The sequence below is a fragment of the Limanda limanda genome, chromosome 23 (assembly GCF_963576545.1).
Source record: "Limanda limanda chromosome 23, fLimLim1.1, whole genome shotgun sequence".
Lineage (NCBI taxonomy): Eukaryota > Metazoa > Chordata > Actinopteri > Pleuronectiformes > Pleuronectidae > Limanda > Limanda limanda.
This window is the reverse complement of record NC_083658.1, coordinates 93,989-107,595: the sequence shown is the minus strand read 5'-3', so window position 1 is coordinate 107,595 and position 13,607 is coordinate 93,989. Positions and strand designations below refer to the sequence as shown.

At 43.7% G+C, this 13,607-nt stretch overlaps 4 protein-coding genes across 5 annotated transcripts; 1 reads left to right on the top strand and 3 right to left on the bottom strand.

Annotated features, from left to right (window-relative positions):
* Positions 1-220: 220 nt before the first annotated feature.
* On the bottom strand, positions 221-2,267 carry eef1b2 (eukaryotic translation elongation factor 1 beta 2). Its single transcript, XM_061067245.1, has 7 exons — positions 2,125-2,267; positions 1,459-1,581; positions 1,200-1,347; positions 1,053-1,119; positions 723-848; positions 452-519; positions 221-346 (listed from the first exon to the last, which is right to left on the bottom strand). Exons 1-7 carry the CDS (start codon positions 2,202-2,204, stop codon positions 260-262), a joined length of 699 nt encoding a protein of 232 aa, XP_060923228.1. The 5' UTR covers positions 2,205-2,267; the 3' UTR covers positions 221-259.
* arl11 (ADP-ribosylation factor-like 11) lies at positions 1,422-6,002 on the top strand. 2 transcript variants are annotated; one of them, XM_061067247.1, is made up of 6 exons: positions 1,422-1,611; positions 3,795-3,899; positions 4,804-4,869; positions 4,944-5,059; positions 5,348-5,525; positions 5,732-6,002. In XM_061067247.1, exons 2-6 carry the CDS (start codon positions 3,867-3,869, stop codon positions 5,858-5,860), a joined length of 522 nt encoding a protein of 173 aa, XP_060923230.1. In that variant the 5' UTR covers positions 1,422-1,611; positions 3,795-3,866; the 3' UTR covers positions 5,861-6,002. The 2 variants fall into 2 exon arrangements, with proteins under 2 accessions (XP_060923230.1, XP_060923232.1); XM_061067249.1 differs by lacking the exon at positions 1,422-1,611 and having other exon boundaries at positions 2,711-3,899.
* A 152-nt stretch (positions 6,003-6,154) lies between these two features.
* On the bottom strand, positions 6,155-8,434 carry ebpl (EBP like). The gene is made up of 4 exons (XM_061067246.1): positions 8,078-8,434; positions 7,728-7,797; positions 7,206-7,344; positions 6,155-6,515 (listed from the first exon to the last, which is right to left on the bottom strand). The coding sequence occupies exons 1-4, from the start codon at positions 8,252-8,254 to the stop codon at positions 6,281-6,283; spliced, it is 621 nt and encodes a 206-aa protein (XP_060923229.1). The 5' UTR covers positions 8,255-8,434; the 3' UTR covers positions 6,155-6,280.
* A 332-nt stretch (positions 8,435-8,766) lies between these two features.
* cavin2b (caveolae associated protein 2b) lies at positions 8,767-13,452 on the bottom strand. Its single transcript, XM_061067244.1, has 6 exons — positions 13,142-13,452; positions 12,649-12,789; positions 12,455-12,556; positions 11,608-11,874; positions 11,381-11,533; positions 8,767-10,922 (listed from the first exon to the last, which is right to left on the bottom strand). Exons 1-6 carry the CDS (start codon positions 13,373-13,375, stop codon positions 10,566-10,568), a joined length of 1,254 nt encoding a protein of 417 aa, XP_060923227.1. The 5' UTR covers positions 13,376-13,452; the 3' UTR covers positions 8,767-10,565.
* Between the last annotated feature and the right edge of the window lie 155 nt (positions 13,453-13,607).

The window sequence follows — 13,607 nt, the reverse complement described above, 5'->3', positions numbered from 1 at the left end:
TTCGAGCCTTTTATTTAGCTTAACCCAGATCAATTATATTTTCTGCGTGAGAATTTAAACTTGGACATTTGGTAAGTTTTAAACCCTATTTACATGCGACTCATTAAATATATAATTAAACAGATGAAGTTTTACAGAAGTGGACTTTAATATACAGAAGGTAAAAATAACTTAATAAACATTCAGCTCCCGTTCGATGACACAATGACAACAACTTCACTTTGTGCTTAAGTGCTTTTTTATTGTTAACATGATTGTTTCAGATCTTGTTGAACGCGGCGACGTCCATCGACTGAACGAAATCCTCAAAGGCTGTGATGTTTTCCTCCAGGAGGTCTGTGCCCACCTGGTTGTACAAAATAAAAGCTTCAGGTAACGTACTCAACAAAACAAACGCTTCTGTGAGGAAACGCAAAACTGTCGAATGAAAGTAGTCAGTTGATTTATTCACCTTGTCGTCTTCGACAACGCAGCCAATCTGCAGCTTCTTGATGCCGTAACCCACGGGAACCAGTTTAGCTGCAAAAAACAAGTCAGAGCAGATCGATAAGTGATCGGTATATTCGTCTGAGCAGATGAGAACATTTCATTAATTATGCAGTTTTCAGATCTTTAAATTTCCATCAGGTAGTCAGACGAAAGATGGTATAATGGATCATCATCAGCTCTGTCGCCACTGATCAATAACAGTTAATGTAGTATTATTGCAGTAATGTTCTTACACTGTCCCCAGAGGAGCCCGTCCATCTGAATACTGCGTACACACTCCTCCAGCTTCGCCATGTCCGTCTCGTCGTCCCACGGCTTCACATCCAATAGGATGGAAGATTTGGCGATGAGGGTGGGCTCTGCAAGGGAGACGGGAGCATGTTACCACCGCCACCACTCTACACTACAAGACTGATTGGCTGCCGAGACTCTCATCAGGTGAATATGGTGTACATCAGACATTCAGCCGAAAGATGGTGTTTGGTTCATCATGAAGAGTCACGTGATTCTGATAGAACATAGTCTGATAACTGATCAATGTGATTGGCTGTGATGCAACTTACTCTTAGCTTTCTTGGCGGCGTACTCGGCCAAACGCTCCTCCTTTAGTCTGGCTGCCTCAGAATCATCCTGCGGAACAAGACCCAAAGGTCAGGTCACGTAGCTAGTCAATGACATCACTGTGACCTTTACATCATCGACTACTTTACCTCCTCCTCAGAGCCGAACAGGTCGATGTCATCATCGTCCTCCTCCTCCTCCTCATCATTCTTCTTTGAGACGGCGGTGGAGCTGGGGGTGGTGTCGGCCACGGCCGCAGGTCCGTACTGACCCAGAGGTTTCTTCACACCTGGAAGACTGAGAGGAAACGCCGCTGACGTCACTCCTGTGCTGACGTCTCTCCTGTAACCCCCCCAGACAGTGTGGTCCTCACCTCCTGTAACCCCCCCCAGACAGTGTGGTCCTCACCTGTTCTTCTGGCTGTGGTAGGACTTGATGTGGTTGTACCAGCGGAGGGCGTGACACAGCTCGGCTGAGGGCGGCGTTGAGATGGCGTCAAAGACGGCGACGTCCGCCTGAGAGGGAACGAACCTGAGGACAGACAACACGCGTCACAACGTGGTAACAAGTAACTGGTCTTTAGTTTAAAAGTGCTGGTATGGAACGTCACCGTCACAAAGTCTTATGTCACCTCAGTTTCTTAAATTTCACATTAAGTTATTATATCTACAGCTATAATGAGTTATTAGTTAGTGATATTACTCATATATTTGTTAACAGTTTCCCTCCGATCTGTTTCAACCTTCAGGCTGTTCATGACACGTAGCCTCACTTAGCCTGTTAGCACCATGTGGCTCCATGCTAACGTTAACATGTCGCTACTTGTAACCTAAAGAATCACGTTAGGGTGTGAACTGCTCTGACGTCACTTCCACTGCACTCAACCTGAAACACTAATATTTCATTAAGTTACATTTATTTATCTTCGTTTAAAACATTTAGCCAAAGCTAACGCTAGCTCACAGCTAGCTCACAGCAGAACGGAGCCAAGATGGCGGCGCCGGCAGCGCAGAGCCGCAGTTTCTACTCTTCTCTCTCGTCTCCTCTCGGCTCCTCCGCCTCGGACCCACTCACCCTTCGATGTAGCTTCGCTCCTGCAGGAAGTCGTTCAGCACTTTGAGCCCGGAGGCGGATTTCAGGTCACCGAAGCCCATGATGACGAAGAGGAGCTGAGGAGGAGCAGAAGGAGCCGCGGAGGAGGTGGAAGAAGGAGGGAGGAGGGGGGAAGAGTCGGCTTTATACCCGGAGATAGACCCCTCCTCGGCGGGCAGGAGGAGGAGCTCCTCACCAGTTCATACCAACTTCAGCAGTTCATCCATTCAAATGAAACCAAACAGGAAGACTCGATAAATAATAAAGTCCTGAATAGTTACTGGATGTGTAAACTGATGTGTACAGTAAATGTTCAGGACTTTAAATATATACAGACGCTATCGAGCCTTTAACAACACTGTCTCTTAAGTCCTGTGCAAAGCTTACCAGAGATTTTTTTTCTTTCAGTCTCATACGACTTCCCTAGACTACTGCCCCCCCCCCACCCCCTCTGACAGGTCGACCTGCTGACCTCTGACCTCTGCAGCTCATCCAGAAACCAGCAGCTCCTCTGGTCTGTAGCCTGAGTCCACACACACTCCTCCGCTCCCTGCACTGGTTCCCAGTGGCTGCATCCGTTTCAAAACACCAGTACCTGGTACCGTGCTGTGAACGGATCGGGTCCAGTCCACTTCCAGGACATGGTCCAGTCCACTTCCAGGACCTGGTCAAACCCTCTCACCCAGTTCACTCCGCTCTGCATCGACCAATCAGCTGCTCCCTCTCAGTGAGTGACAGCTGTCCCTCATCAACATCTGGACTGTTTCCTGTCCTGGCTCCTTACAGTGGAACGAGCTCCACATGGACATCAGGACAGAAGGTCCTCACATCTTCCTCCAGACTGAAGACACATCTCTTCAGGCTATACCGTGAATAAAACAAATAAGCTAGTTTAAACAAAACATTTAGTAGCACTTAAATGGCACTAACTTAAAGCACTACGTAGTTTGGATTTCTTGATTCTTGTTCTGGTTTGATGCACTTACTGTGAGTCACTTTGGATAAAAGCATCAGCTCAATGTAATGTAATGTATCTACTGTAGAGTGGACACATGCGATAAGACAGAATTCACAGAAGACTGTTACATTGGTTTACACTAATTGATTGCACTACGTGGTTTGCACGCTTACACACCCTGTAAGGAGCTGTGGGGTTACCAGGGTAACAAGGGCACTGGGAGTGGTTAAAAGCGGTTGTGTAGGTGACACCCGTAAGTTCTCTGGAGCGGTAAAATGTTTGTGAAATAAAACGCAGACCAAGAGGTGCATAAAAACGAGAAATCTCCCGACTACTTCATCCCATCGACTCCTACACTACTATGATTTCGGCAGACTCTCTATTCTCGTTATGCTCACAAGCAATATGTGTGGATAATGACATTATTTTCTTTCCATATTAAATATATATTTAACTCCATATATATATATGGGTTAAGGTTAGGGTATCTATACACCGTTGTTTATCTGTTTATGACTGCGTCTCTCTGAATCTGTGTCTCTCTGATTCTGAGTCCGAGTGAATCATCTTCAGTTTTTTAACGATCTTCAAACTCGCACAAGAATGTAGTCTGACCTGTAACATGGTCATGTGACCTGCTATGTTTGGCTCAGTGAGTGAGACGGTTTGAACAAACCTGAGAGAATCTTCACAGGTGCGAGTTCAGAGCAAAACAGAAGAAACAGAAGAAGAAAAGAGACAGATCGAAGAAGAAGAAGAGAGACAGATGGGACAGGGTCGCTCGTCCATGTGTCCTCAGGTAAATCTGTTTGCTGAACTTTTAATTTGAAATATTCTTCATTAACAACATGATTCAGAAAAGTTGTTGCCATGTTGAATCAATGTTAATTCCCATGAATTAAAAAACTGAACTCTGACTTTATAGTCTCCTCATCTAAAGAACAACACGTCATTGTCGCAGTATTGTGACGTAACGTCGGCCGGTGGAAAATCTGATTAAAATTCGAAATGTTTCTTTTAAACTTTTATGCTTTATGGTAAAAACATGTTGAATGATCATCCTTAAATGTAGTAAAAAAAAGTAAACGTGTTGGTCTCAGTTTGCGTTGATGGGAAACGATGAGTGCAGTGTATATAACGTATAAAAATGTCAATAAACCTTTGGAGAGAACTCGCGATATAATGACTAGTGACAGATTTCATACACATATTTATCGACGATCAGTGAAGCATTAATTGATTATTGATGATTGTTTGCTTGATAACAGTTGTGTGTCTTGTCTCATTTAGCTTCATGTTATAAAACAACTGATTTAAAGTAGTGATGCGTTCACAGACCCATTCATGTTGTAGGATAAAACATAAAAACAACACGTGGACGTCAGAAAGAGTGAACAGGAGGTCTCAAAATAAAAGCTGTCTTCGTCTCGTTGGTTAATAAACAATAACCACAACATGAAGACGACGACTTGATGTCATCATCTGTAGCATAAGTGAAATCATCAGTCTCACACGTCTCAGGCTTGTTCATGCCTGAGTTCATGACATTGTCTTGTCCTTGATAAACTGATGAGAAACACGGACAAGTTCATTTTTATATTAAGAAGATTTAGAAGGTTTGTTTCAAATATTGATTCTGTTTGTTTAAAAGTAAAACCTGAACATGTTTGGATGAAATATAAAACTGTTGCTATGATGTCCAGGTGATCCTGATGGGTCTGGACTCTGCGGGGAAGTCGACTCTTCTGGCTCGACTGCTCACAGGACAGGTGAGATTCTGCACAGCTGACATGTTACAACAGTGCTTCAATCCAGGTGTCAACCATGACCTTTGACTCTGCAGGTGATGGACACGTCACCGACCATTGGATTCAACGTGGGAACACATGACCTGGACAAGAAGACGTCTCTGACTGTGTGGGACATAGGAGGACAGAAGAGCATGAGACCAAACTGGAGGTAAATTGTTACAAACAAATAAACTAGAATCACCGTCCTGTGTTTGTTTGTCTCCAATCAGAGCAGTTTCAGTCTATATACATTGACCTTTGACCTCTGAAATCTAACCAGGTCATCTGTGAATCTCAGGGAATGTTTGAACTCAATTTAAATATATTCCCTGAACGGTTCTTTCGGATATGTTGTTCACAAGAATGTGATGGACGGACAGCCTGAAAACATAATGTCTCTCTCCACTGGGTGACGCGGCTCGGAGACGTAACAATCATCAACATCTGCTCTCCTCAGGTTCTACCTGGACGACTGCAAGGCGCTGGTCTTTGTGGTCGACAGCAGCGACCCCAGGCGGATGTCCGAGGCCCAGAAAACTCTGAAGAAGATTCTGAGTGAGGAGAAGTTGCGAGGAGTTCCTCTCATGGTTCTGGCCAATAAGAAAGATCTGCCTAACTCCATGACGATACGAGAGGTGAGAGACACATCCCATAATAACCAGTTCCAGGTCTTAGTTGCTAGGAAACAAGTAATTCTCTGCAAAGACAAAGGCAACTTTGAGAGAGGAAGATTGAATTCAATCGTTTATACCTGAACAGACACCAGGTGAGGCTGTTTCTTCCCCTCCTCCTCCTCCATCTCTTCTTCTTCTGTCTCACCCTCTCTCCCTCCCACCCTCAGATCTCCAACCAACTGGATCTCCGCAGCTACACCGAGCGCTCGTGGGAGATTCAGGCCTGCAGCGCTCTGCAGGGACTCGGCCTCCGGCAGGCGTTTCTGTCCGTCAATAAACTGATCAAGAAGAGCTGAAGGGAGGAGGGGTGGAGTTTATGTGAGGAGGAGAAGGAGCATTTAAATATTTAAACAAACAAAATGTTTGATTGTAATAAACAAATATCAACCTGTTGAGTTTTATTAAAGTGCATTGATCGATCAGTTGATTGATAATCAAGAGGAGGAGTTATGTGTTTCATTCTTAACAGTGACTCAGCTAATCAAAGCAACAAAATCAATTTGTATTATTTAAATAAAAAATCTAAAAGGTTTGTTCTTTATCTGAAAAGAAAAAAAATGATAATGGAAAGAATAATCAGAATCAACAACTGTCACTCTGTTGTTTTATTTTGAAAAAAAATAATCAATAAAAGATGAACATTAGACAACTTAATCTAAAAGTAAGTCACTGATCAATCATCAGGTTTTGACGTCAACCCATTTTTAAATCACTTGTCACTTCCTCTTGTGTGCGTGGTCGACGGCGTGCAGACTCCTCAGAGAAAACCAGGACTGGGTCAGCAGCAGGACGGGGACCAGGACCCAGAGACCGTTAAAGAAGACCAGGTAGACCCACAGGTGGAGCCAGCTGGACGTGTCCAGGTGAGGACTGCCCATCAGCCAATCAGGACAGAAGGTCATCCAGCCGCCGTACAGCTCGCACACACACAGAGTGATCTGCAGGAAGTGTCTGAAAAGTACACAGTATATATATGTGTCAATGTGTACTGTCATATTTATACAACCTCATATTATACAGTGGAAAGATGGCAATAGAAATCTACATGTTATATATTTACACAAACTCAATATATGTACACATACATATGATCTGTGTACTATCATACTTCTTCATCCTCAAAAATATGATATACTGATACTAATAATACTAATAATATATCTGTAAACATCCTGTGAGGGAGCTGGAAAGCTTCCCCCTCACTGAGGTGCAAAAACATATATTTTGAAAACACTGACTAAGACAGGAAATTAATTTTTGCTTATATATTGCATATTGTTCTTAGATATTGTAAACCCTATTAAGCACTCTCTGTTTGGAGGGGGTGGTCCAGCAGACAGGGGAGAGAGACAGGTTGGGTAGAGGGGGCTGTTCTGCTTAGTTTGTTTTTTCTTCAGTTAATTGTGCATTTTCTTTCATATGTATTAGTCAGTGTTCATTTGCAATGTTTATAAAGAACAGTGAGTAATATTAAACCGTAAATATATGTTTTAGAGTCATTATGGGAGTATCAATGTGTAATGAGTGATGAGAGGAGGGGCTCAGGTCTGCTGCCCAGTTAGTTTAACCACCATGAATAGCCTTCACATACATATATACACTATGTCTCTCTAGTTGTAGTGTAGCCTGGAGTAGTATTACCTGTAGTACTGGTCGTTCAGTATTGCATAGATGAGTAGTACTCCGAGTATAGAGTCCAGGACGACCGTCAGAATCTCGATGGAAACGATTGTTGGATCAAAAACTAACCAACGACTGTCAGCTTTACTGTACTCCCTCCCTACAGAGACAGACAGGTCAGGGACACAGACAGGTCAAAGACAGACAGGTCAGGGACACAGACAGGTCAAAGACAGACAGGTCAGGGACACAGACAGGTCAGAGACACAGACAGGTCAGAGACACAGACATGTCAGGGACACAGACAGGTCAAAGACAGACAGGTCAGAGACAGACAGGTCAGAGACACAGACAGGTCAGAGACACAGACGGGTCAGAGACACAGACAGGTCAGAGACACAGACGGGTCAGAGACACAGACAGGTCAGAGACACAGACAGGTCAAAGACAGACAGGTCAGAGACAGACAGGTCAGAGACAGACAGGTCAGAGACACAGACAGGTCAGAGACACAGACAGGTGTAAATAGGAAGTTAAACTCACATAGTTCGGCCAAAGGACTTTCAGACGACTGCACCGTCCCAACCAGAGACATGTAAACAAATGGACCCTCCTAAAAACAAACAACAACCAGAGACATGTAAACAAATGGACCCTCCTAAAAACAAACAACAAACAGAGACATGTAAACAAACGGACCCTCCTAAAAACAAACAACAACCAGAGACATGTAAACAAACAGACCCTCCTAAAAACAAACAACAACCAGAGACATGTAAACAAACGGACCCTCCTAAAAACAAACAACAACCAGAGACATGTAAACAAACGGACCCTCCTAAAAACAAACAACAACCAGAGACATGTAAACACACTGTCCTGATTGGTCATACCAGCGTCAGGTGGACAATGACGTCATAGAAGAGCCACAACAGGATCCACTTGTCCGTCACAGAGCTCCGCCCACCATACCTGTGTGTTAGCAGGATGGCAGTTAGCACCTGGATGCTACATGCTAACAGAGACAGGAAGGTGACCAGAGAGAGTCCAGGGGGTGTTGATGAGTCCATCTGCAGGAGGAGGAGGAGGTTGCAGTACTCACGCAAGTAATACTACACTCAGTGCACACAGTAGTATCCACACATAAGTATTACTATCCTGTAGTATGAACACATGTAGTATTACTATACTCAGTACTTGTTCTCTGCTAAACTCTCAGGACTGAACTGTGTCCATGTGGAGTGACGTCCCAGACTCCATCCCTCGCTCTAGCTATTGGTGTTTTGCTTTAAGTCCCGCCCAATGAACCCTTCCATTGGTCTAGAAACAGACCACCCCACTGCCTGACCCCGCCCACACAGGTCAGAGGTCACCAGTAGAGTTTCAGTAGAATCCTGAAAATAAAAACTGGAAATAAGATAAAGAATTTTCATAATGTAAAATTGTTCACAATAACAGTAACTGTTCATATTTAATTAAGAAATGTAGTTTTTAAATTTAATTAAAGCTCCAGTGCAGCTTCAAGTTAAACGTCTGTGAAAAACAAAGTGGGTTGAAAATGATAAACAAAAATAAACACAGATGGTTTCATGTTTTTATTCAGAGTTCAGCTAAGGTTCACACCTGTAACAGTTCCACCGGTAAAACTCGTGAGCAGGAAACACAAGAGAAGCAAGTACAACTACACAAACAGGAAATGTTCTTTGGCTGCAGTTTTTTGTGTTAAAGAAATAACGTTTAACCTGAAAACAACAAACTGATCAAACTGATCGATTTTTATTAAAGTTGATTTTCGCTAAGTTTTATTTTGATCCGTTTGTTTAATCATCACTTTTATTAATACTGTGTCAGTAAGGGGTAACCGATGAACAAGGGAATCAGATAGAAATCAGCAGAATCAATTGATTCAAACAGAACGTCATGAGAACATATTATGAAAGAATAAAGTAACTACAAAAACAACCACTCAGGAGCATCAGGAGTACTTGCAAAGAACACTAGTAGAACCTTAGCAGAACACTAGCAGAACATCAGGAGCACATCTGGAGAATGTTTGGAAAACATTAGGATCCCTCCAAGGGAACATTAGGGGAACATTGTCCCATCCATCAGTGGAATGTTAAAGTGATAGTTCACTGAAAAATGTAACGTTCCTCATTATCTACTAAGCACTGTGATGGAGGGGGGAGGGGGGGTGTTGGTGAAGTGTTTGAGTCCACAAAACACTTTTAAAAAAAAATGTCAGCAGATTCCAATATAATTGAAGTAACCGGTGACTGATTCTTCAGACTTAATAAAACAACCAAACGAACATAACATGCCTCCATGCTGCTCCTGTGGTGACATCAAGTGTCTACGAGCCCCAGGTTCATATTTGAAGTCGTTACTTCTGGTAGTGGACTAAAAACTTGGTGTAAATTATGCTGTTTGGAGTTGAATATGAATGTCGGGGCTTACGGACACTTGGATGACAGATGATGAGGTACTGATGGAAGTTACATTTTTCTGTGAACAAACCCTGTAAGGACTCTTTCCTCTAAAAACCTGAGCATCTCAGAGGGAATCTGTTTAGGGAACATGCTGGAAGGTTCTAAATGGAACCTCAGAGGAACCTTAAGTTTAACTTGTATCTATCCCGAATGTTGAGAACCCTTGAGGAAACTCTTGGAACTCTACTTACTCTCGAGTGGATTTTGTGGGGAATGGTACTAGAGAGGAATGTGAGAGGAATGTGAGAGGAATGTGAGAGGAACTTTGGCAGAACCTCGAATTAAAACAGCTGTCTCCATTTAGTTATATTATTGTTATTGATCAGCTGATTATTAGTTATTGTGTTTATATCAGTCAGATGTAGTTTTAGAAAATAAGAATAAAATATTTCATTCTCAGGTTTTCAGTCAGAACAGACGTCATTAAGGACCTGACCAAGAAACAAAACGCTCTTAACTATTGATGACATTATAACAATATAATGATCAGATCAAGTGTGTTTGGACGTCCATCAATAAAGAAAATATTGATCACAAAACAAATGTGTGCTCTAAGATATAAAGAAACAGTTTCAGGCTTTGATAAATCCTCTTCTTGTTTTTCCCTCTGAGTGATTCCTCCTGTTAACGGTCTTAATGATAAGCTAAGCAGCTATTTTAACCAGTTTAGAGCCTTAATGATGTGGTTTTTGTTTACAGTCTCCTTCTTTATGTCATGTGTATTAATCAACATTCATAAAAAATGTAGTCATTTGCTGAAATGCAAATTTTCCCTGGCAGTCTCTTTGCCATATGCTAAGATAACCAGCTGCTGGACTGTAACTATCAATTTAAACATGTGTCTCAGCAAAACAGGAAGAGGATTTGTCCAAAACTAAATATTAACGAGTGTTCAGCACTCTTCCTCCTTCTTCTCCTCTTCCTCGTTCTTGTCCTCTTCCTCCTCCTTCTCCTCTTCCTTCTCTCTTTTTTCCTCCTGAGGGAGGGTGGAGGACAGAGCGTATTCCTGACTGACTCCCTCTGAAATCACCGACTCATCTGCCACCTCCTCACCTTCCTTAACCTCATCTATCACTTCCTCTTTCTCCTGCTTCGGCTCGCCTGGGGCCAACTGGGCATGGACCTCAGTGAAGGGGACCTCGAGGTCGCTGCTGCCCAGTGGGGAGAGCTGGACGTCGGCCTCGGTAGTAACAGACTCCCCGGTCTGAGCGCAGGCATCAGGCGGCTGAGAGTCAGAGCTGCTGCGAGGCTGAAAACAAAGACAGAGGGGTCAGAGGTCACAGGAATTGCAACGGAACTCTGGGAACCATAATGGAACTTTTGTGGAACCTCAGGTGAACCTGAAATGGACTTTGTGGAACCTTTGTGAAAAACGTTGGTGAAACATTTTGGATACTTCAGGAGACCCTGAGAAAGGCCCTGAACAAAACCTTTCTTGAACCATGTGGAATAATTCGGGGAATGTCAGAGAAACTTATACTTTGAAATTATATAAGATACAACACTTATAAGAAGCTAGTTCCAGCCAAATTAAGTGAACTTCAGAGAGCCTCACAGGTATTGTAGTAGAAAATGTTAATGATGGATTTTAGGCAGACCTTGTGTGGAACAGTCACTGGGATATAAAGGAATATTTAGGAAACTTGGGAGAACCTTTACAAGATGGTAGAACGCTAGAGGAACATAGAACAACAAAGATCCTGGCACCTTCCGGATGCTGAAGGTCAAAGGTGAAACCTTCAGATTGGAGGTTTTCAGTTTGATTTTCTCTCGTTGCTCCACAGAAACAATCTTTGTGCCGATCTTGTTCATCTTCTTCTCGATGTTATGTCTGGAGAATGCCTTCTTCAGACTGTCCACCTGCAGAGAGAGAGACAGTTATACCCTGGTGGTCCATCCACCTGACTGCACACCTGTCTGTCTGTGGTTCTCACCTTCTTAAGACTGGATCGTTTCAGTTTCTCAGCTCTGGACTTCTCCATGTTCTCCAAGTCATGAGGCCACGCCTCCTCCTCCTCCAGCTCTGCCTCCAGACCGACGTCCTCATCAGATGATAGGTCAATAGTGTGGAGCCCGCCCTCATGAGACTGGTTGCCATCGGTGACGCAAGGTGCTGTTTCCTCACCTTCCTCCAGAATCTCATCCCGAGGGAACGGTGGAGGATCCTTCACAAAAACACTAGAGGGGATCTCTGTCTCCTCCTGATGGAGACAACAGCAGAATGTGTCTCATGCTCAAGGAACTACAGACAAAGCACAGAGGATTTCCACAGAACCTAAAAATACCCAGAGGGGAAGTTGTGAGTTGGAAAATGTCTCAGGAACCTCACAGGGATCGAAAGGAAACTAATTAAACTACAGTAAGAGAGTGTATGGAAAACCTTCACGGAATGTTAAAGGATATTTATGTGAGTCCTGGAGGAGCCGCAGAGGAACAACAGAACAATGCTAGAGGAAGCTCAGTGGAACCTGAACTGATGTTACCATGACAACCAGACCACATGATAACAGTCCAGTTTTCCAGCTCACTTCCTGCTGCAGATGAGGACCAAATAAGGTCAAAGGCTGAAAACTACTGACAGAGAGAGATAAAAAGAGGGGAAGACTTCATCTCCCAGCATGCTTCAGTGTGTCTGGTGTCTGATTCCTACTGTTCTGGGTTTGTACCCTCATGGTTGATGCACTTTTTGTAAGTTTCGTTGGATAAAAGCGTCAGTTAAATGATATGTAATTTACTGGACCAGGATGATGGATACTGTTGACCTCTGACCTATGACCTTACCTGGAAGATGAGAACCTTGAAGTTGTTCCTGCTGATCAGGTGGGCATGGTTTGCCTCCAGTTTCTTGACTTGGACGCCCTGACGCTCCATCCTGTCACGCACCTGTGAAGACACCACACTCAATACACATTGACATTGACAGGTGTGAGATACTGACTGACAGGTAATACATTGATTGACAGGTGAGCGTGTACCTCCTTCATGGTGACGGACAGCTTGCGGCTTTTGTCCAGAAGTTTACTGACGGTGTTTGATGTGTGACTGTGACTCTTTGACAGTTTGGTCATATCAGCCTGGATCCCTCTGACCACGCCCTCCATCTCTACCTGGTGCCCCTGCAACACATCAATCAATACAACAATCAATACAGGTCAAAGTCAGAATACTAACATTTGGAAAACAGCTGCTTTATTCTGCAGCGACATGTGATGTTTGACTGAGACTTTCAAGGGAGAACGACAGAGAGGAGGAGAAGAACATGGAGTTCCGACTCTTTTAGTAACTTTACTGCTGATTCTATTATTGACTCCTAGACTGACTCATAGACTGAGTCCAGTCCACAAGACGGTAAACTGGTCTCTGTTCTGAGCTCAGTAAGTGTCAGTGAGTGTCTATAGGTTGTACGTGAGCATCTGTTGGTGTCTGTGCATGTTGGTTGGTGTCTGTGAAGCCTCTGCAGTCCCTCACCTCCATCTTGTGCTGGTTTTCCTGAACAGCATCCAACATGTTGACCAGTTTGTCGAGCAGAGTGAGGACGGTGATGGCGTTGACGGGACCTTGACTCATTTTCTCAGGCTCAAACCCTGCAAGGAGGGAGGAGGGCGAGTCCTGGTCCTGGTCCTGGTCCATGTCCTGGTCCTGGTTCTGGATCTGGGGGGGGACCAGCAGGTCCTGGCTCTGGTGTGTCTCAGTTGTCACCATGATTCTTCAGTCGAACTAAAAACTCAAATACTTTTCAGTCAAAAACACTGTGGAATCTGCCTCGCCCTCCCAGCCTGTGTGTGTGTGTGTGTGTGTGTGCTGTGCTCTGATTGGTTGGCTCAGAGGAAAACTTTCCATCTAACTTCCCTGTGAAGCTTCCACACCTTTAACTCCTTCCCTGCCTGAACCTGAAACACGAAAAGGCTTTTTATCTGAAGATTGTATTATTATT